Source organism: Eleutherodactylus coqui, chromosome 7, assembly GCF_035609145.1.
Source record: "Eleutherodactylus coqui strain aEleCoq1 chromosome 7, aEleCoq1.hap1, whole genome shotgun sequence".
Classification (NCBI taxonomy): Eukaryota; Metazoa; Chordata; class Amphibia; order Anura; family Eleutherodactylidae; genus Eleutherodactylus; species Eleutherodactylus coqui.
This window is the reverse complement of record NC_089843.1, coordinates 124,432,350-124,453,172: the sequence shown is the minus strand read 5'-3', so window position 1 is coordinate 124,453,172 and position 20,823 is coordinate 124,432,350. Positions and strand designations below refer to the sequence as shown.

Genomic DNA, 20,823 nt, shown 5'->3' with positions numbered 1-20,823 from the left:
AAGTTTATATAATTGAGAAATCCAGCACTAAAAAGTAACACTAATCAACTATCCTACACCACCACCAATAAAAATAGCCCAAAAGAAGACATGGCGGTGTCCATCAAAAGAAGGGCTACATGAGGACAAGCAAACCCAATACCAGAAGCATTAACAGTCCTACGACAACCACTCTTTTGTAATGGTGGAATGCTATTAGTCCCATCGGATGACTTTTTGTGTCAGAATCCGCATCGACCTTCAAGGTGAAACTTTTATTCTGCGTACAGAATTGTGACTCTGTACTTACAATGTGTTGGCTAATGGAAAAGCCTTGAACTACATGCTGAATCATACTAGGCCCAAATGTGGAGGAAGGCAGCAGCAATATCTAGGCCAGAAGCAACAAGCTGAAGTACAGAACTGCAGGAAAATACCTAAAAGCAAAAAAGTAAAGAAAAAAAAAAAAAGTGTGTCCGCCCACCCATTGTGCCCTGTACGCTTCTACACAAGAGCAACCATAACTTTTTACAACTTTGGTTCTGACTTTCTAAAGTCGCTGATGAAGTGTCAGGATTATCTATATTTAAACTATATCAATGGCGTCGCATAGCGACTTGCTATTTTTATGTATAGGGCTGTGAAGAGGTTAACCAGAGGGACTGCTAACTTCTCAGAATATACAAAGTAACACTGATGGACTCAGATCACTTCTCAGCTTGTCTTTCCCTGTAGAAATATTAGGCTGCGATTTAAGAAAATGACTGTTTAAGTCCCACAGCAGTACTGCAAACGTCTGGCAAAGCTGGCACTTACCCGTCGACGGCAGAAAGGCAGGCCGTGGGCGATGATACTAATGCAAAAAGTCTTCATCACAGTTTGGGGCGGCACGGTCTCTTTAGTGCTTGTAAGATCGATGGGGACCAAATCATACTTCAGGGCAGCTTTACCAGACTTGGACATCCTTGACACAAAACTGCTGAAACTAACATACAGAAACCCAAATCTTCATCATCTGACAGCCAGCTCTTCTGATGGGTCCACCCCTCTCTCTGCCTTTCAAGTTGTCCCTGCGAAGCCCTGACCTATGTGAAGCTTGCTGAAGTGCACGCTAGCCTAGTATAGCCAGGAATTATACACTCCAAATGTGGAGCAGACTGCTCCTGTCACTCATCGGTGCCCGGCCCTCCCAGGAATCACTGACACCGGACGCAACATTATGGAGAAAGAGGTCTCTATACAGTCTGGGTGAGAGGGGTGCTGCAGAACTATCTAGAGAACGACACAGATGTGTCAGAAACACAGAATAGAAAGTACAAAGTATCAACATTCTGGATACAAAGTTCACAAATAAACAAATGCTACATCAATAACATTTACACCATCCTCTGGGTCTATTCATACAGACACGCTCACTGCCCAAGTCTGCGACTGACAGAACTCAGAGCCAATAACGTAATCGCAGTTATTCACAGATGCGACCAATGAGAAGTAAAAAAAAAAAACAAAGCTTGTCCTATTTTCACAAACGCTTATGAAAATCAATGCATACACGGAAAAACCAACTCGCATGGTACGTGTGCGCTCCTATTTTTACATGCAACCACTGACTTCAATGGAGTTTGAAATGACATCGATTAAGTCACCTTCCATTTTTTTCTCTTGTATGCACATGATAAATGTCTCACGCTTAGATGACATTCGCAAAAATATAACCGGATGTGAAATACGCGTACATTCACATGACATTGGTCAACATTTCACTGCCCAAAATCGCACTAGCCCATGTGAAGAACGCCTTAGGCCGCTCTCACACACGTGCTTTTTACCGCGGAGTTTTGAAAACATTATTTTGCATTAAAAAGTGCTGCCGGAAGCAGCAACCTGCGTTAGAAAACGCCGATAAAAAAGTGGCGAGACGTCGGAATAAATCCGCTGCATTTTGCCGACGCTTTGTGTGAGAGTGGCCTAATGTCTCATTCGCGGAGCTATATGCAATTTTGGTCCATGAAAAACACCTTGTTTTCACTGTATGTATGTATGTATGTATGCGTTTTTTGTTGTTTTTTTAAATATTCGTGCTGCATCCGCATTTACTGCATTTTCTACACGTGCAAAACAAAAAAAAAAAAAAGGCAAGAGAGTCAGGCTGATGTTACTGGGAAAGACAAAGATTCCTGACAGCATCTGTAAAAAGGGCAGTGTAAAAAGCACGTAACATCCGTTTTCACTGCAGTTTTTTTTAATACTCCCACAGACTTTCATGGGTAATCTTGGTCCGTGATATGGCCCAAAATAGGACATGCTGCGATTTTTTTTCTGTATGGGCATAAAAAAAAACGCACAAGTTTCACTCAATGAGCCATATTCAGTCAGTAGAAAATGTGGACTGAATACAGACAGAAAATGTACAAGTGTTATGCATTAGACAGGTCTACAAACGTGGATGAAGTCCCAGCCTTATCTACTGCTGCCCTCCTGTGGTCAAAACTGGGAAAGACATCAAGAATCCAATCAGAAAAAGCAAACAATGTTAAAAGTTAATATTAATTTAAAAATCCCCATTTATCATGTCATCATCGGCCATAAATGATAAATATCTCCAGAATGCTTCTCATAACATCAAAATACTAGATTCCCACTAAGTACTAGAAGTTCGCCTGCTCCATTCATAATGTATACGATCAGCAAACATATATTATTCGCCGTTGTCACACTGGAAAACAAATTTTTTAATTCACAGCAAAGCAGCAAATCCTGTTGCTCATTACTAAAACCCATTTCTCTATCAATCAAAGAATAGCAGCTAAATGGATAGTATGGGTGATGCATATCTGCGTTTCACGACAGGATATTAAATATGCTGCAGCCTTATATAGCATGGGATATATTAGATGAAGCTATATATAACGGGAGCACATGGCTCTTGCTTTGCAATATACTGTAAACTACGTCTACGCTGTAGACAGAGTGGAATACACTATAGAGGTTGTAGTCACGTGGAGATTTCTTGTCATACCCCTGATCACCAGTGCAGCTCATTATACAGGGGGCAGCAATTATTCCAAATATGCTGTATATGGTCAGAGACTGGCATTCTGGGACATTTTTCAGATGCTCGGCTCATCTATATGGGGTGCCTGTGGCACGGATCAGCCTGGGGCTGTGTAGAATGGAGCAGCTGTCTCCGATAGAAGGCAGAGAGATAGCAGTTGTTCCCAAGAATGTGGCCGCTCATTAACCGTCCATGCTGCAGCACCTTGTACTAAACTATGTGAAGAATGACCAGGCACAACAGGTAGGTCATTCCCCGAATGCCACATTACAAGTGCACCCAGAAGTGGGAAGCATGCTGTGGTTTACTAACCAGTAGTTCATGTACCAACCAGGGACATGGCCAACAGATTGTGACCAAATTAGGCTTCCACTGACCGTGACCACTTCTATTAGCCAAACCACAACCGACCCCAGACCAATATCTATAAATGTAACCCGGCTTTAGGACAGGCCACAACTGTGCAGAATCATACTTCCACAACTGTAGCTTCATCACAGACAGAATTATAGGGGATGGAAACTAGAGTTAACACTTACAAAGTTTTCTTCAGGAAGAGGGTGTTGTGTTCATGAGGAGGAGAATAAAAGGTGGGGTACGCCAAGGATGGCATGCTGCGTATTACACACATCCGACCACTATGACCCCTACCAAAGCACTAGCTTTACTGTGAGGGAGGAAGAATTGGCATTATAGTCAATAGTGGCAACCCAGAAAACAAGTGGGGCTAATATGAGACAACATGGCATGGAACTTAGAGTTAGAATTAATTTTAGGAGTCTGATCAGTGGGGGTCACACCACTGAAACCCCGACCGATCCAGAAATGAGAGAGCCTGTGTCCCCCTCTTAGTCACTGATGCAATGCCACGCTCACCCGCAGCAATGTCAGATTGAGTGCAGCATTTCTTGATTCCTTTCAAGAGGGCTGACGGAAATAGCGGAGTGCTTGTCTCACTGAAAATGAATGCATGCACAGCCATCGCTCCATTCAATATCCTCCTCGGTGAGTGCGTTACAGCCTGCTGTTAAGAGGCGAGGACGACACGGGACCCCCATTGTCAGACACATGCATCTGAATGCCCCATGTGAATGCAGCAGTTGTGCACAGGCGTGACCACTGCTCCGTCCACTTCAACGGGACAGATGGAGATAGCTGAGCGTATCCACCTCCCCCTGTCCCACTGTAGAGAATGGAGCAGTGGTCAATCTATATGGGGTACTCCGGTGTGATCGCAGTATCCCTGCAGTCACACACCAAGCGATCAGACATCTTTTACGCTCTCCTATGTGTAGCACAGTTGCCACTTCTTTAAAGCCGCTGGTGGGGCCACCACAGATCAGATACTGGTGATATATGATGAATCACTTCTGTAGACGGCCTGAATAGATGACAGAGACAAGAACATGTGGGTGTACCTTCAAAGATGCCAGTCTGAAACAGATGTGCAGTGGTGTACGAGATTATTAAATGTGGCCATGCACCAGAAACTGGAATCTATGATTGCCACGAGCAGCTGCAGATGTGCGCTTTTACACCAAATTTGTAGTGAAAATTGTAATAAATCGTTGCCCCTCTTCCTCTCACCCAACCATAACTTCTCAAAAGTGTCAAGAGAAGAGTTGCAAATTGTAGCACAATATGGCATGCGCTAAAATATGGGTTTTTGTTTTTTTTTAAAATTGGCTTAAACTATTTGCTAAATAGCCCCCAATCTACAAGAATGTTAACCTGCGGCACCAGAATCTCTGCCTGTAGCACCAAAGACATTCCTGGGAGCTCTGCTTATTTCTTTATGTCCAACATATATACCCTGCCACTTTTACGGAAAGCCAGTAGAAATGGCATATTTAGGACAGGCATGAGACGGGCATGCAAGCTAGACACTTAGGATGTCAGCTCTGCAAGGTTACATTACTAGCAGTCATTAGTCCTCGGTTTTAGAAGTTGCACCACACAGAGAGGAACGACGCATCAAACTACTAGGTGGCTTTTTTTAACTTTGATCCTTATTTTTTGATCTTCTACTTTAAGACCGTGACGCATTCAAGGACACCGATCTGTGATATTCCACAGCGAAGGCTCAGCAATAGACACAGAAGCTGTAGAACGGCTCAAAGCCAAATAGCAGAACAGCAACACTTCTGTCAAAGGCCCTCATTCTGATTGCCGTTACAAACACGGCCGGTAATGCCAGGCCTGAAATGTAATATTTGGATTCATTCGTACTTGAAATGGTTGAATGCCCAGCCAACAACAAAAAACGTTCCTGCTGGCACGTCATGAAAGCTCACAATCACTCACACAGCCTTTCATATGGCCCATTCTGCAACAGAGGCACCATGATTTTTAGGCAAGATTACAGGGTCCGATCGCTGACAGTACCTGGGAAGACAGGAAGAAGTCAGGCATACCATGCTGAGACATCACTTCATGCCTTCTGAAACTAATTCAGATGACTAAAATGACATGTCCTAATTCAGGAGGGGAGGCTGGAGGTTACCTGCAAAAAGATAGCTTCCCCCTGAAGTAAAGAGTGCGTGCATATATTATAATCACATTTTACATCCAAGCTAGGAGGTGGTACAACAGGGTACTAGAGCCTCCATGCCCACCCGTATCACATCTTGTATCCAAGCTAGAGGCTGCACAGCAGGGTACTAGAGCCTCCATGCTAACCAGTATCACATCTTGTATCCAAGCTAAAGGCGGTACAACAGGGTACTAGAGCCTCCATGCCCGCCTGTATCACATTTTGTATTCAAGCTAAAGGCGGTACAACAGGGTTCTAGAGCCTCCATGCCCGCCTGTATCACATTTTGTATTCAAGCTAGAGGCGGTACAACAGGGTTCTAGAGCCTCCATGCCCGCCTGTAATCACATCTGGTATCCAAGCTAGAGGCGGTACAACAGGATAGTAGAGCCTCCATGCCTGCCCGCATCACATCTGGTATCCAAGCTAAAGGCGGTACAACAGGGTTCTAGAGCCTCCATGCCCGCCTGTAATCACATCTGGTATCCAAGCTAGAGGCAGTACAACAGGGTACTAGAGCCATCATGCCCACCTGTATCACATCTGGTATCCTAGCTAAAGGCGGTACAACAGGGTTCTAAAGCCACCATGCCCGCCCATATCACATCTGGTATCCAAGCTAGAGGTGGTACAACAAGGCACTAGAGCCTCCCTACAAGGGGTCAGTTTTCCCTAATAAATTATCATTTTGCTTTGATACTGTAATCACATATGGAGGTTATAAGAAAGCTTCCTCTCATTCTGACAACTCCTCGGTGCTGGATCTTACTGACAACGAGTGCATTTACTGACACAGGCATCTCCGGTGACCGTCTCTTTAAACAGAAATCTCTGGAAACAGAATACAATTTCCTTCCCCTATTCTACAGAATTGCATATGAATACATGGGCGCTCCTTTAGAAGCGGCGTGCCCCGCTCGTGCTGCGGGATCACCGAATACAAAGCATTCCTGCAGCGACTTGGAAGATGCCATTTGTTCTCTCCATCTGACAGAAATGTGCGGTGACATAGCAAGAACAAGAAAACACAGATGTCTGCAGTCCACCAGGATCAGACTGGAGTAGAAGCGCCACCTAGTGGTGCACACTAAGATTACTGCCGCACACTCTAGCAGAACGTTTACACCATGGTTGGTTTGTTTTTGTCATACAAGAGGTTTATTTTGTGTATCCAAGAGGCTGCAGCAGAGGACCCCCGTGCCGTCCAATCCGCAGGCTTCCAAATTAAAAACAACAGAACGTCTGGATATGGATTTGTGCAAGGACAGAAAAGTATCCCAATCAATATCCAATTAAATAATCTATTGTCAATGGCAACAGGATTCAGGCCGGCTCACATCAGCGATTTGACTTGTTTGGAACAGTACCTTTTTTTTTTTTCTACATACAAAACAGATAGCAACTCAAATGGAAACAAACGGGAAGCAAAGTTTACTTTTATTTATAGATTTATTTTTTAATTTTTTAATGGAGCTGGCAGACAGACCCATAAAACAAAAGGTAGAATTTTTTAATCAATTTGCTTCCATTCACTACCATCTACGTCCCTTTTTAACAGATCCGTTTTTAATTGTTTTGCCTCTCTAACCCTCCGCACATGCTCAATGCAAAACACATCTGTAAAACGGACACGAAAACGGAACAAAACCGAAGCCTGTTGAGTTCCATCACCCATCGACTAGAATGCTTTTAGAAGGGATGTGTTTGACTAATTTTATTTATTTATTTTTCTACACAGAGTGTAGATCACCAATAGCCGACCAGCAAGGGTCCCCGCCGAGCGGCTGATCGATAAGCCCGCCGACCGTGCTGGCAGCAGGTAGCATTATCTCTATTGCAGTGGCCCCGGCTGGTAGGACAGGCACAGTTCCCATTGGAATTAACAAGTCAGCAAGGGGTCATTATAAATCCTCACACTGTTGTGTGATAGGGACAGAGACTTGTATTAAAGCTATTGGATTTGTGTAAAATGCTTCTGCTACACTGGAGGGTGACGCAGCAGCTGGTGCGAACCCAGATATTAGCCCCCGAAGCATGGAGGATGGTGCAGGAGTGAATAGGGTTCTCAGAAAATAAAAGAGAGCTGGTTTACATATGGTTCATCCACATAGAATACATTATAAATGGTAAGGGGGATTTCACATCTGCATTGGGTATTCTGCTTTCCTCCTGCCCGCGGCCGAATGGCTCTGTCTCTGGACAGCCGTGCCGGACAGACCCCACTGACTGCTTTTCGGCCAGCTGCCCGGCTTTTGGACGGAAGAAAAAAACGCTGCACTTTTCCTTCTGGTATGGTCAGCCGGATCTGTGACGGAACCGCTATTCGGAGGCTCCAACACAGATGTGACCCCGGCCGTGCAGCAAGTGCATTCATCAACAGCAGCACACATATCACTATCTGCCCTGCCTAATTGTAACAAAGCTAAGACTAGAAACATCATCCTTGTAGCTCAGACTCGCCAGGGGATCTTCACTATATAACAGCCATAAACAAAATGTACTTTTTGGAAGCCTTGCCCACAAATGAGCTGACAGGTTGACAACAATGAAGAACACATGGTCATGGGTAAGTAAACAGCCATTGTTAGTGGGTGCACCAAGCATATAGTCATGCAATCGCCATAGACAAACATCACCGGTATAAACAGATCCTACAGAGAAGTTCAGCAACTTTCAATGTGATATTGCAAAACAAAGTTAATATTAGTTACCACTTTAAATAATGAAAAATGTGCGTTTGCCAGAAGGCGCTAACTTACACTGCAGTGATAAAACTGGGACTTAATCTGAACACCATTAGTTTCCAGAAGTATGGCAGAAAATACATATATTTATATTGTGTAGATATACGCATATACATTATATGCCAGTGATGGCGAACCTATGGCACGTGTGCCAGAGGAGGTGCTCAGAGCCCTCTCCATAGGCACGCGAACCGTTCATTACTAGTACTACTAGAATAAGGAGTTGTCCTGATTTGAGATGGACTGTCCTGCTTTGGTGCCGTTTTCGGGACATCGGGTCACCCTGAAAGGATTTACTAGCCAGGGTGCTGCGGCTCACCGCTGGTAATCACTCAGCGGCACTGCTACAAGTGCACCCGTGTTTCTCCTCCCCTGACCTTTCCTCCTTGGTTCCGCAGAAGGAGAGGAGAAGGGAGGAGGAGGAGTCCGGGCGCACAAACACTTCTGCCTGCAGCAGCCCCGAGCAGAGAAGCAGCAGCCCTTCAAATATAAGAAGGCAAGTATAATCGGTCACAGGGGGCGCTCTTACTACAGCCATCGATATAGAGGATACTCTCACCACTGATGCCACTCTGCACGTGGCAGCATACCTCAAGCTGACTTAGGCTGCTTTCACACGGCCGTGAAAATCTCACGAGATTTGTGCGTTTCAAAAGTTCATCTTGCATGGAGTCATACACATGAGCGATTTTTTTTAGCGCATCGCGGTACAGGAGAGAATTGCCCTATGTCCAACTTTGGGCATTCCCTCGGAACGCACTGCCCATTGCTTTCAATGGGACAGGAAAACATATAACACAGCATGCGATGTGCATGCGAGGTTTCCCACTGAAAGCAATGGGAAACACTAGTCGATCCTCAGATGTGGCTGAAAGCCGTGCCGCAGGATCATAACCTCGCAGAACTGATGGGAGGAGGTTTTTTCTTTAAACCCCTGGCATCCGCCGTTACACCGCATGTGCACAGCCCAATATCGCATTTGGCCTCAGTATTCAGGTTGGTACGTTGCAATAAATAAGTGGGTTTTGGGTTGGAGTTTGGGCACTTGGTCTCTGAAAGATTCGCCATCACTGGTTAATACTGATAGCTATGAGGTGGGTAATTATCTGCAATACAGCTTTTTTTTTTTTTTAAAGGGGGAGAAAAAAAAAAAACTTATCTTTCAACATGGTCTCCTTGCTTCTAAAGTTTCTTTATGCCTTGAGAAAGAAGAAGTTTTTGGCTGCGCAGCGGGCCACGCATACACGGATTCCTTCAGTTCTTGGTCCCACGTGAACAGGCAACCCATAGTGTCTCCTTGAATGGACCAAACAGGTGATAGTCTGAAGGTATGAGATTGGGACTATATGGAGGGTGAGACAATACCTCAGACTTGAGTTTCAGCACTATGGGCAGTAGTATGTGGACAAGCATCGTCATGCACCACCATAATGCATTTCGGCAGTTGCCTCTGTGTTTCCTGCGAATTGCAGGCTTCACTGAAACAAGCACAGATCCTTGTTGAGCCCCTCTCCTACAAGGCTGCAGTACTAGGCTTTATAAGTCCCGAAAAACTGTAAGCACTGCTCTCCCTGGAGAAGGTTGGCTTTTTCCTAGTAGACTGTGGATGTTTCCATACTCTACTCTGCCGTTCACCCTCCGGCTCGTAATGACGGACCAATGTTTTGTCACCAGCGATAATTCTGTCCAAGAAGCCATCACCTTCCTTATGATGGTGATCCAAATGTTGTTGGCATTTGTCCAAGTGTTTTTGCTTATTTAGTATTGCGAGTTCTTTCGGGACCCATCTTGTACAAACTTTATGAAAAGCCAAGCAGGCTATGGATGATTTCATAGGCAGAACCAGGCCTAATTTGAGGAGGCCATCATGCTCCGCCCCTGATCACATGACTGTGACACTCATCCCAAGTGAAGAAAAAAATATCTCACCAGCAGCACTTTAAAGAACCCCCATAGGGGTGGGACACGAATGCGATGCAACAGCCACCGGGACGTGGACACAGTCCCAGAAGTCCAGCGGCAGAATCAAGGTGGCAGCATTAGTTAGTGCAAATAATCCAGATACGTTTATTCTCCCATAATCAATACAGACAGTGCAGCAACGTACCGACCAGTGATTTGGTCTTTATCAAAGTAGAAGTACTGTGCATCCCGAGGGAAAGAAGGAGATTCGGGGAGGGAAACTGTACTGCACATGTCTGACGGCAAGCCACGAGGACCATGTGCAGTACAGAGAACCTGGAAGGGGAGGGATCCGTGCGGATGCTGGGGACCCCGCTGCCTGGAAAATGCAGGTAAATACGGCTCACCAGCCGCGGGCAGGGCTGGATTCCATGAGGGATTCCCTGCGGGGAATCCGAGCCGTACGCGGACATGAGGCCTTAATCTCAGATTGAAAACAACTTGGAATAGTTTAACAAAGCAGCTCCTTTGATTCTGTCGATCCCCCAACCATCCTCTCATCTTCTGCATATTAACTGCAGTCAATTAACTCAAATACAAGAAAAAAAGTCATCTCTCAGTGATACGGGAGAAAAAAGCACCGATTCAAGTCTTAGCAGGACACAGAAAAAATTCCATGACAAAAAACAAAAAATCCATGACGTTTCCAGGTATTCCATGACACGTATGAACCCTGATCATATGATCAGGAGCAAAGCATGTAACCCTCTCACTGCAGAACCTTTGATGATGTCACAGTCATGTGATATGGGGCAGAACATGCAAGTCACTCACAAACCCATTCACTCACGGACGGGCAGATCGCTGTTAGTGGTTTGATTAAAACCGAATCATGTCCCGTACACACTAAATGCTGTCATTGGTTGTGGCTGTGGAAGGGTGTTTGGCTCCGGTATTGGTGTATCTTGACGCCACCGTCTAAGTACAGCTGCAAAGAGCAGTGACAGGCCGGTGACGCCCCCTGACCCCGATTGGCTGGCTAGATATCTGCACAGCAGGTCCTGGAAGCTCAGTATGAATATACCCAGGCGCCTGATGCTGTCCTCCCCACTGCTGCACTAAGCATTAATGTCCCCATCTTCCTGCTGCTGTCCTCCCCACTGCTTCAGTAACTTTCCAAGGTTCCACGTGCTGCAGTTTTCTGTTCCCCAGCAGTCTCCCTTTTCTGACCCCCAGCAGTCTCCCTTTTCTGACCTTCGCCGCTGATGCTGCAGTGGAACGCCGCTGGCCGCTGATTGCCGATGTCCGTGTCGTTTGCGTCCCCTTGCACACTCCTGCTTATCACTGCTGGCCTTCTCTCCCCAGCGGCAGTACTGTCACCGCGGGGCATGACTGTCACCGCTGGGTGTTGTGGCGCTTCTGACGACAGAGCACCAGATCAGGCCACTCTCCTTGACACAGGCTTTCTGCAGCGTTGCGGCTGCCTGCTGAGTCCACACCACCGGCTGTCACAGCGGATTTGTCCCGCCTGCTGAGTCCACACCACCGGCTGTCACAGCGGATTTGTCACGCCTGCTGAGTCCACACCACCGGCTGTCACAGCGGATTTGTCCCGCCTGCTGAGTCCACACCACCGACTGTCACAGCGGATTTGTCCCGGCCGAGCGCAGTATCAGCCCTCCATCCCAGGCAGAGGCTGTAACTGTCTGGGCCCAGTGGGGTTGGGGGCGGAAAGCCACAATGTCACAGCCAGCCACTGCTGTTGCCTCCATGCTGGCAGCCAATATGTGACAGTGATATCGCTGGGAAAGATGGGCGACCTTCTGTGCCTGTGCTGCCAAAGAGCCTCCAGGGCGATCTATGGTTCTTATTGTAACCCCTTTTCTTTTTCTACCATGTCTGCTTTGTGGGCTCCCAGGACCTGCAGGCCCTGACGCTGTGCAGCCAATCAGGTACAGGGGGCGTCACCCCCTGTTAATCTTGACTCCACCAGGACTTCATGGTGGCGTCAAGATACACTAATACCTCTGGCTCTTTCATCACTTGTATGACAGTTTTAGAATTTTGCCATCCATTCATAGACACTCTGTTTTGGGGAAAACATTGTTCCCATATTGTGCTGAAAGCCTTAGATGGATTTTGTCCCAAATACACCTTCAGACAAAAAACATCACTGAATGCAGCTTTTACTTGGTGCAACCAAAAAGTGGAGATTAGCCATAGCTGCAACAAGGGAACTGATCTAGTAACTTCAGACCTGTGCAGTAGGGATAAGACGGAAACCATGCCTAGGGACGAGCACGAAAACTATAGGGTCGCCAACAGAAACACAAACGCAACTGCGTTGTGCATAAATATTGACTCTCCCTCATAAAAAAAAATTTGTATAAAACATATTACACACACAGACTGGCAATCAAAATTATTCCACCCCCACTGAAAAATAGATCTATTTGCCGTCTGAATTTACAAAATTTCCACTATTTGCAAAAGAAAGAAAAAAGCAAACCCTTTAAATAAATAGCTCAACACTAGAGATGAGCGAGCGTACTCGGATAAGCACTACTCGCTCGAGTAATTTGCTTTATCCGAGTATCGCTGTGCTCGTCCCTGAAGATTCGGGTGCCGGCACGGAGCGGGGAGCTGCAGGGGAGAGCGGGGAGGAACGGAGGGGAGATCTTTCTCTCCCTCTCTCCCGCCCGCTCTCCCCTGCTCCCCGCTGCGACTCACCTGTCAGCCGCAGCGGCACCCGAATCTTCAGGGACGAGCACAGCGATACTCGGATAAAGCAAATTACTCGAGCGAGTAGTGCTTTTCCGAGTACGCTCGCTCATCTCTACTCAACACATCTAATTTTAGTGGTTTCTCCAAACTCATCATAAAAGGTCACTTTTAAATGACGGACCGAGACAGACACACTGAACGACTTGGACAGTCTTTTAGGACACTGGAACCCATCTAGCTGAAGAGCTAATGAGTGGTCAGATCTTTCATCGGCAGCCATAGGAGTAGGCCTAGCGGGAGGATAAAATATGTGGAAGGCATGACAGAAAAAAATCCAACTGAGCTCAAAGTGGGATTTCCTGAAATCTGCATGACTAAACCCAAGTTGAGCGGCTAAAGAGCCAGAATAACGTCCGTCTAATAGAAAGCAAACCGCAAACACTGCAGCTGGGTGACCAGTGAAGAGCCCGGCCCCACGGACAGCAGATATGTGCATGTGATTAGCAGCAGGCAGATACAGACACATATTGCTCATACAGCAGATTAGTGGGATTTACAAAGCACATGTATGAATGTGAAGTATGTAGCCTGTACTGACCTTTCCATTCTCACAGCACAGTGCATTCGTGCTTTCTCATCCCTGATGAGCGGGGAAGCGGCTCTTAGACCCCGGGGATTTATTTCCATAAGATAAGCAAGCATATACCTAACTACAGAGTTCATCCAGAGCAGCTAGTCTACTAATTAAAGGGATGGTCCCACAAACAATACTGTCTAAAATATAATCCAGCCTATAATTATAAACATTTGCTGTATTTACACTTATTTAACAAAATATTTCTATCTCCAGATATTCCTGAACTAAAATGTTTGAATAGCGCCACCTGGTTTTTCTATTGAATAGCTTTTCGGTGTCCTGTTCACCTCAGTAAATGTTCCAGGGTGGTCACGCCTAATAAGTCTTTCTTCTCTGCCAAGGTCGGTACTGCAGGCCGAGTCCCATTCACTTCAAATGGAAATCAGCCTGCAATACCAACCTCTGCCACTGAACAATGTCCGGAGCTGTTTGCTTCAGTCAGCAAAACAGCTCTGTACAGTAAGGCCAGCTGCACGCGACCGGGTTTGAATTGATCTGCTGCTATTGTTCATCCATCCTAAGGATAGGTCATAATAGCTAAAAATGGAACAATCCTTTTAATACTACAGTTTGGAAAACCGATAACACACCACCATCATAAAGAAAGAAGTCAGACATGTTTGGAATTTTGGTCCGATAGATGAAAGATCTTTTGTTCGTATGAAAGATAATTTATCCAGGAACGATCTTTCATTAAAAGTAAGTTTCTAGAAAAATAGTTCATCCTTCACCTGGCGTCATTCAAAATGTACGGTCAGGGATGAATGGCCGACGGCCAATATGGACTAAACTGTCTAAGGTGTTCACCAGCTGTTCAGACCATTATTCATTTAATGGTTAGTCAACCATCATCCTACTTCTATGTAATGTGCATGCACACTTTACAAGGGATTTACATACATCAACCACAAGTCAATAAGAAACCTTGTAATATATCTCATTAGAGAAAAGGGACTTGCTTTATTTCTTCTCCCCTTACCACCTGTACTGATCATTCACTCTGAAATACTGACAAAACCTGTCTCTAGATAGATCGGCTCACTAAGGAATCAGATTACAGTTAACACAGATTATGATCGGTTAATACCCAGTAACAAGAGGGCATCCTCTAGAGGAAAGAAGGTTTCATCACCAACATAGAAGGGGGTTATTTACTGTAAGAGAAGTAAGACTGTGAAACTCTCTGCTTGAGGACCTGGTGATGGCAAAATCAATAGAGGAGGTTTAAGAGGGGACTAGATGTCTTTTTAAAGCACTAGGCTATTACAGAATATAGACATTAAATAGTCAGAAGGGTTGTTGAACCAGGGATCTTCCGACTGCCAATCTTGGAGGAACTTTTCATGTTGATGGAGGGATTATTCTGACTGCCATTATGGAGTCAGGAAGGAATTTTTTTCCCTCAAAATGGGGTAAATTGGCTTCTGCCTCATTGTTTTGTTTTTTTTTTGCTTCCTCTGGATCAACAGTGGGGGGGGGGGGTGGAAACAGGCTGAACTGGATGGCCATTTGTCTTTTTTTTTCAGCCTAGCATACTATGTTAAAAAAAAAGTCTATGGTGAGGGAGGTGAGAAGAGGAAGTAGTTGCAGAGTGAAAAGGGAAGAAAGCCTCACATACGCTGCTGCTGAAGGCTCTAGTAAGTGTTTTTTCAACCCAATGCTGGATTCCCTGCTACACTAATCAGTGTTGATCTACCATGTTCTCCATGCTACTGCTGCTTCTCTGTATATGAAAAATTGGAGATCAAATTTAATTTGTATGAACTTCAGCATTTCAATCAAGCAAGTTTTATTTACAGGCAGGAGATAGAGCAACGTTTGAAAACTCCTGCTGTTCAAGCAATGAGGAGATCTCACACCAGGTCTCTGTGTTGCCATGGTCAACACTTTGTTTATGACCAAATCACACCAGGTGACGCACGTTTTAATATTTTATTGGGGCGATTTGTGCATACGTAGCTTATTGGTTACATAGTGCGATATCCGTTTAATATACCCCTATTGGGGGTTATATATTGTTGTAGCCTCATGCACTTATATTGAGATAGGCTCTCTTACACAAAGCCGATATGTAACGGTTCTTTGGTGTCCCTTCTGCCTGTTCAAAAAATTTGATTGATTGGACTGCTGAAGTCTACACAACTCCATCTCTACATCCTTAAACTAGAATTAGATGAGGGCCATAACTATATCTGATCTGATGGGGCCAATTTTTGCATTCAGTGATAATAAAGGGGATGCTGGTGCTGCTTTCAATCTTGTATTTGATGCATATGAGAGATAGTGAGAAGGAAACAAAATCTCCTTTTCTGTGTGCAGTGTATGGGAGACATCATAGCGGCTAGTCTCCACCCACCAACTTATGGAAGAGTGACAATTAGGCCTTATGCACACGGCCGTGACGGGCTGCGCAAACGAAATACCGCAGCAGAGTTCGTCACGCCACCCCCCCCCCCCCCCTCCAAGACCACATACTTACCTCCGGATTCGCTGCTCGAAGTCCTGCATGACACTTAGGTGTACATGCGAGGTACAGCGCATGACACATCGGCGGTGTCACATGACCCGCCAGCAGCGGCATATAACGCGGCCAGCGGTGAGCGCGGCGCGTATTCACGCTATACTTCCGCTGTGCTATGGCTGTGGGCGGCTTCCATTGACTACAAATAGGACATGCCGCGGGTAATTTCATGCTGCGGAATTCCGTGATGGAATTCTGCAGCATGTACATTGAGCTATTAGGTTCAATAGAACCTAATAGCTGCAGTGAAACGCAGCGGAAATCCGGCCGTGTGCATTAGGCCTTAGAGATGGAGCTTGCAGAGGGGAAAACTGGTAAAACTTCCATATACAAGTCATAATAATCAGATATGATGTTATGGCTCCTGTACATTTACGGCAGGTTATTCTGAAAAGTCACCTGAAACAAACAAGTACACTTTAAAGCTCCTATGGACACCAATGTGTCTAACATATTAGGCGGTTCTCACATCAGCATCCTTTTATCCATTAACAACACATCCTTTTTTTTTTTATTTCAAAGAATTCTTAAAAAAACACATTTAGTTTCCATTTGCATCAGTTCGACATCAATTATTAACAGTTTTTAACACATCTGACGTTTTTTTGGTTTGCTTGAAATGTAACTTTTACAACAGCACATGCGCAGTTGTATTAAACCCATCTGTTAAACCGAATATCAAAATATAGTTTCCTGATTGTCTTCCTCCACAGAGAACGGTGGACAAAAAAAATATATAGAAAGGCCCATTTTGTTCAGTTTTTAATGCCAAAAAAGTAGAAACCAGATGGAACAGCTACAAACTGAAACTAGATAAGTCCCATTGAAATCAATGGGGATTTACTGCATCCAATCTTTGTTTTCTGCTTTTCTACTCTTGTAAAGGAGCAGAAAAACAGAACCCAAAAGTGAAGTCTACAAATAAGCGCTGTGCAGTCTGCCCCCTACACATTACTAACCTTCTACTGCTATGTATCCATCACCTACGGATTGGTAACCTACCATAGGTGTACAAGTACCCACATTATTACCTGAACTGTAGGCTCAGGTTATGCCAAAGCTTTCAAGAGATTTTACCACTTTAATAAAATGATGTATTTCAGGAACAGAATTGGATGACCTGAGAAATAGATGCCGTCACATAAACCGCAGCTTTTCCCAAACTCCCCAGTTCTGCAGCTGTAAGGGGACTTTCTCTGTATAACTAGACCAATACATTTCGGAAAGCGTAGACTCCCTGTGGAAGCTACAAGGGCAGGCGTACGGCTTCTCAATTAGCTTTACTAAAAGCAGATGTAACTATGAAACATCTCAAAACTGCAAGAGCTTAACAGAAGAGGACAAGTGAAGGACCTGCCGGTGAGATTTACTAGTCATCTATTTTAGGTGGGAAGTAATACAACTCTCTTGTGCAGCACAGCATGCTTCCACTGCTTGGACGGTGATTAATGGGTAAACCAGGCTTCCCAACTCCGGAGCGAACGCTGATTTTTTTCAGTACAATCTTTATTACGACACATATAAATATAAAACAGGAGATTAAAAAAAAACAAAAAACTACCCCATATTAAAAAAAATGAGAGATCCTTCTATAGTGGTCTCACACTAGGGTCTTGTGCCTACTGTACAGCCAAGAGAGGGCAGCGCTCACCCAAGCGCTGCAGGATTGCAAACAGCTGATCAGCGTGGATGCTGGGAGTTGGACTCCCACCGATCGCACATGGATGACTTATCCCAAAAATCGGTCATCAATATTTTAGTTCCACTTTAGTGAAATAACCTTATGTAAGCTTTGGTCTGCTGAGAAAGGTTAAGAAGATCCTGTGAAAGTACTTCATTTCCAAAGAAACCGTAAAAACACCATCAGATCATTTCCATAAGGCTGCGCCCACACACGGCGACCGCAACGTGGAAGAAAACCAAACCATGTTAGTTTTAGGGGTAAGGAGCAGTTTTAACAGCAAAACCTTGCTGCCATTAGCAATTAATGTAATAAACGTGCCCATTTGCAGTGAACCATCACGTCAACGTGGTTTTCGGTCACTATGTGCGGACTCCCCTCGTGCCAAGAGCAGTAATATCACTTTAGATTTCATTAAAGGGAATCGGTCACCTACTTCTAACCCTATAAGCTAAGCGTAGGGGCTGAAAGTAGGTGAGCCGCTGAGTCCTAGGATGTGTTATACTTACCTCTCTCGTTGTGAGCGCTGAAAGCTGTTGGTCAATGCATTGAGCCGTGCTGCCAAGTAGCCCTCCTTTTGAAAAATCTGAATTTCAGCGGTGACACCGGGAAACAACTGGGGAGGGAAAGTATAATACATCCCCGGACTAAGCAGTTAGCTTGTCTTACAGAGCCAGAAGTAGGTGACAGAGTCCCTATAAATGCATCTGTCGTGTTCAAGAGATAGAGTAGTGTGGATTGCCTGATGCCCATGCTGCCAGCTAGGCACAACCTTCTTCAGGAAGATAATGCTGCACGCGATATCTACAATCCCCTCTGCTTCATAGCTCCTATACCATAGCATCAGATGGGATATAGTTCACAAAAGAAGAGAAGCAGAATGATCCAAATACTGAGTAAACCAATCCAATCAAGTGCACAACCCAGAAAACTTCCAATGATGACCACAAAGAAAATAACCACCACTTCATCAACAAGTCTATATCCATTATCTAGTAGTGAAGTGCAAAAAAACTAATATTCCAAGTATTTGTTGGTGAAAAATACATTAGCCTACCTTTGGCAATGACAAGCTACAGAAAAATCACATTAAATTAATAAAATGTAGATGCAGATATAAAGAAAAGGGCATATTGTAAGATTTACGCAGGAGATTTAGGACACTCACCTTGGTTTTCGTTTGGAAAGGGCTAGGCTTTTGTGGAAGGGAACTGTCCATTATACTATTGGAATTGGGAATATCACTGGAGTTTCTATGTTCATCCTCCCTACTGCTGTCATCAGACTGATCAAAGTCATCACTGTCCTGGTCCATCTCCTCCTCATCCTCATCTTCCACATCACAAACGTGTTCCTCATCCTCGTCCTCATCCTCCTGTTGCTCGCCGTCCTCTGGCTGGTCTTCACACTCATGATCTGCTACAATACAGCTGTTATTGTTTTCTTCCAAATGTGGCAGTTGGTGGTCCCTCCTCTCCACACTTCCAGGTCCTTCCACCTCTCCATTCACCACTATGTGCTCTTCCCCCTGCTGTCTTGAAGGCTGCTGTTCCTCCTCCTCCTCTACTCTGTTCATTTGCTCCTCATCTGCTTGGCTGGAAGAAGCATTACCTCGTACAGAACCGCCAGTACGTCGCCTCTTGCTGCCCACAGACAGCAGTTCCTGATTCATTTCCAAAAGCCAGCTTGCTACTTCATGGACATTTGCTAGACTATACGACGGGGCAAATGTTTTCACATTCTGCAAAATAAAAAACAAAAAAAAGTAACTATTAAAGTTTTGTATTACAAAAAACAAACAAACAGTATCAACCACAAAAAGTAGTCAGGCACATGTGAATAAGGTAGCTAAAAAGGGGAACTCCAACTTTAGAGATACTTCTCAGAAGACATTTCTATAAAAGCTTGCTTGGCAATTCCATAGCATAATGCCATTTTTTGAAATTGCCCTCTTTATTTGCTGGTTCGAAACAAATATACTGTCTAGGAAAACCTAATTTCTTGCAGCTTTCCTGTCTGGATGCCGTCAGGACATAAACTGGAAATCATGGAGGTTCACCTGATCAGCATGAACGTTACTATTATAGCCACCTACTATATAGGACACTACTGTTCAGGAACTACAGAAATTTGCAGCAATTAGACCTCTAAGAGGAGGTTGGCAGGAAAAGTACTGATGGGCAAGGAGCAGTTAGAAGCAAGACATGGGGGAACGGTCCTCATCTAACAATAATAACAATGCACAAATATCTTGGCTGGCTTCATACCTACAATTATGCAAATAAACAGCTTGGCTTAAATGGCCACATATGGCATTGCTTAAGTGACCTTTTTTATGGAAATTACCATATCCTGCCAGGGGTCCGTAAGTAAAATATTTCAATCGTTTACTACCTAAAATAGTAACATCTCTGACGTCCTTCCTTGCGCTAGCTGAAAAATCTGGGAAAACTGCAGTAAGACCGAGCACATTCCTGGAATTCTGTACTCCGCATTACAGACTACTGTACCTAAACATGATAGAGCGAAAAGTCCCCCAAAACACACAGGAGGATACCCGGGAGAAAGTATTCAGCAGCTCCAATATCATATCAGCACTGAGGAGTAACAAAACGTTACACAACGAAACATTGCTGCAATGACCAACTGTGCAGGAACAGAAAGCAACAATGGAGTCACACAGATCAGCTGTAACAAAGTAACAAAAAGACTGTAGGAATAGTACAAGAAACAAGAATGGGGAGGCTCAAAGGACAGAGCTATAGCAAGCCGTAATACCAGGCATAGCCACTAGTAGAAATAAGGCCGATGTGCCTGGTATACAATGAAAAGGGGGGCTTCCAACAGCTAAACCAGAAAGGTTGAAATAACTCTTTAAATGACCTCTTGTACTAGCAGTCATTAATTAGGTTTATTGGGGTATGAGCCTTGTTTTTTCTCATAAGCACTAAATTCCCTCCAAATGAATGTTAAAAGGGTTTTCTTGGCTGCTACACAGTTTATGTAAAGGCCCATTTACATGTAACTATTATCGCTCAAAATTCATT

At 44.7% G+C, this 20,823-nt stretch overlaps 1 protein-coding gene across 2 annotated transcripts in view; it reads right to left on the bottom strand.

Annotated features, from left to right (window-relative positions):
• The window catches only part of FBXW7 (F-box and WD repeat domain containing 7), a 173,943-nt gene that overhangs the window by 86,743 nt on the left and 66,377 nt on the right, over positions 1 to 20,823 (bottom strand). The window contains exon 3 of one of the 2 annotated variants that reach the window (XM_066573647.1): positions 18,945 to 19,517. In XM_066573647.1, the coding sequence (XP_066429744.1) occupies positions 18,945 to 19,448 (504 nt within the window). In that variant the 5' untranslated portion in view covers positions 19,449 to 19,517. Of the gene's footprint in view, positions 1 to 795; positions 1,070 to 18,944; positions 19,518 to 20,823 lie in introns of those variants that run through there. The other variant, XM_066573648.1, reaches the window with a different exon arrangement.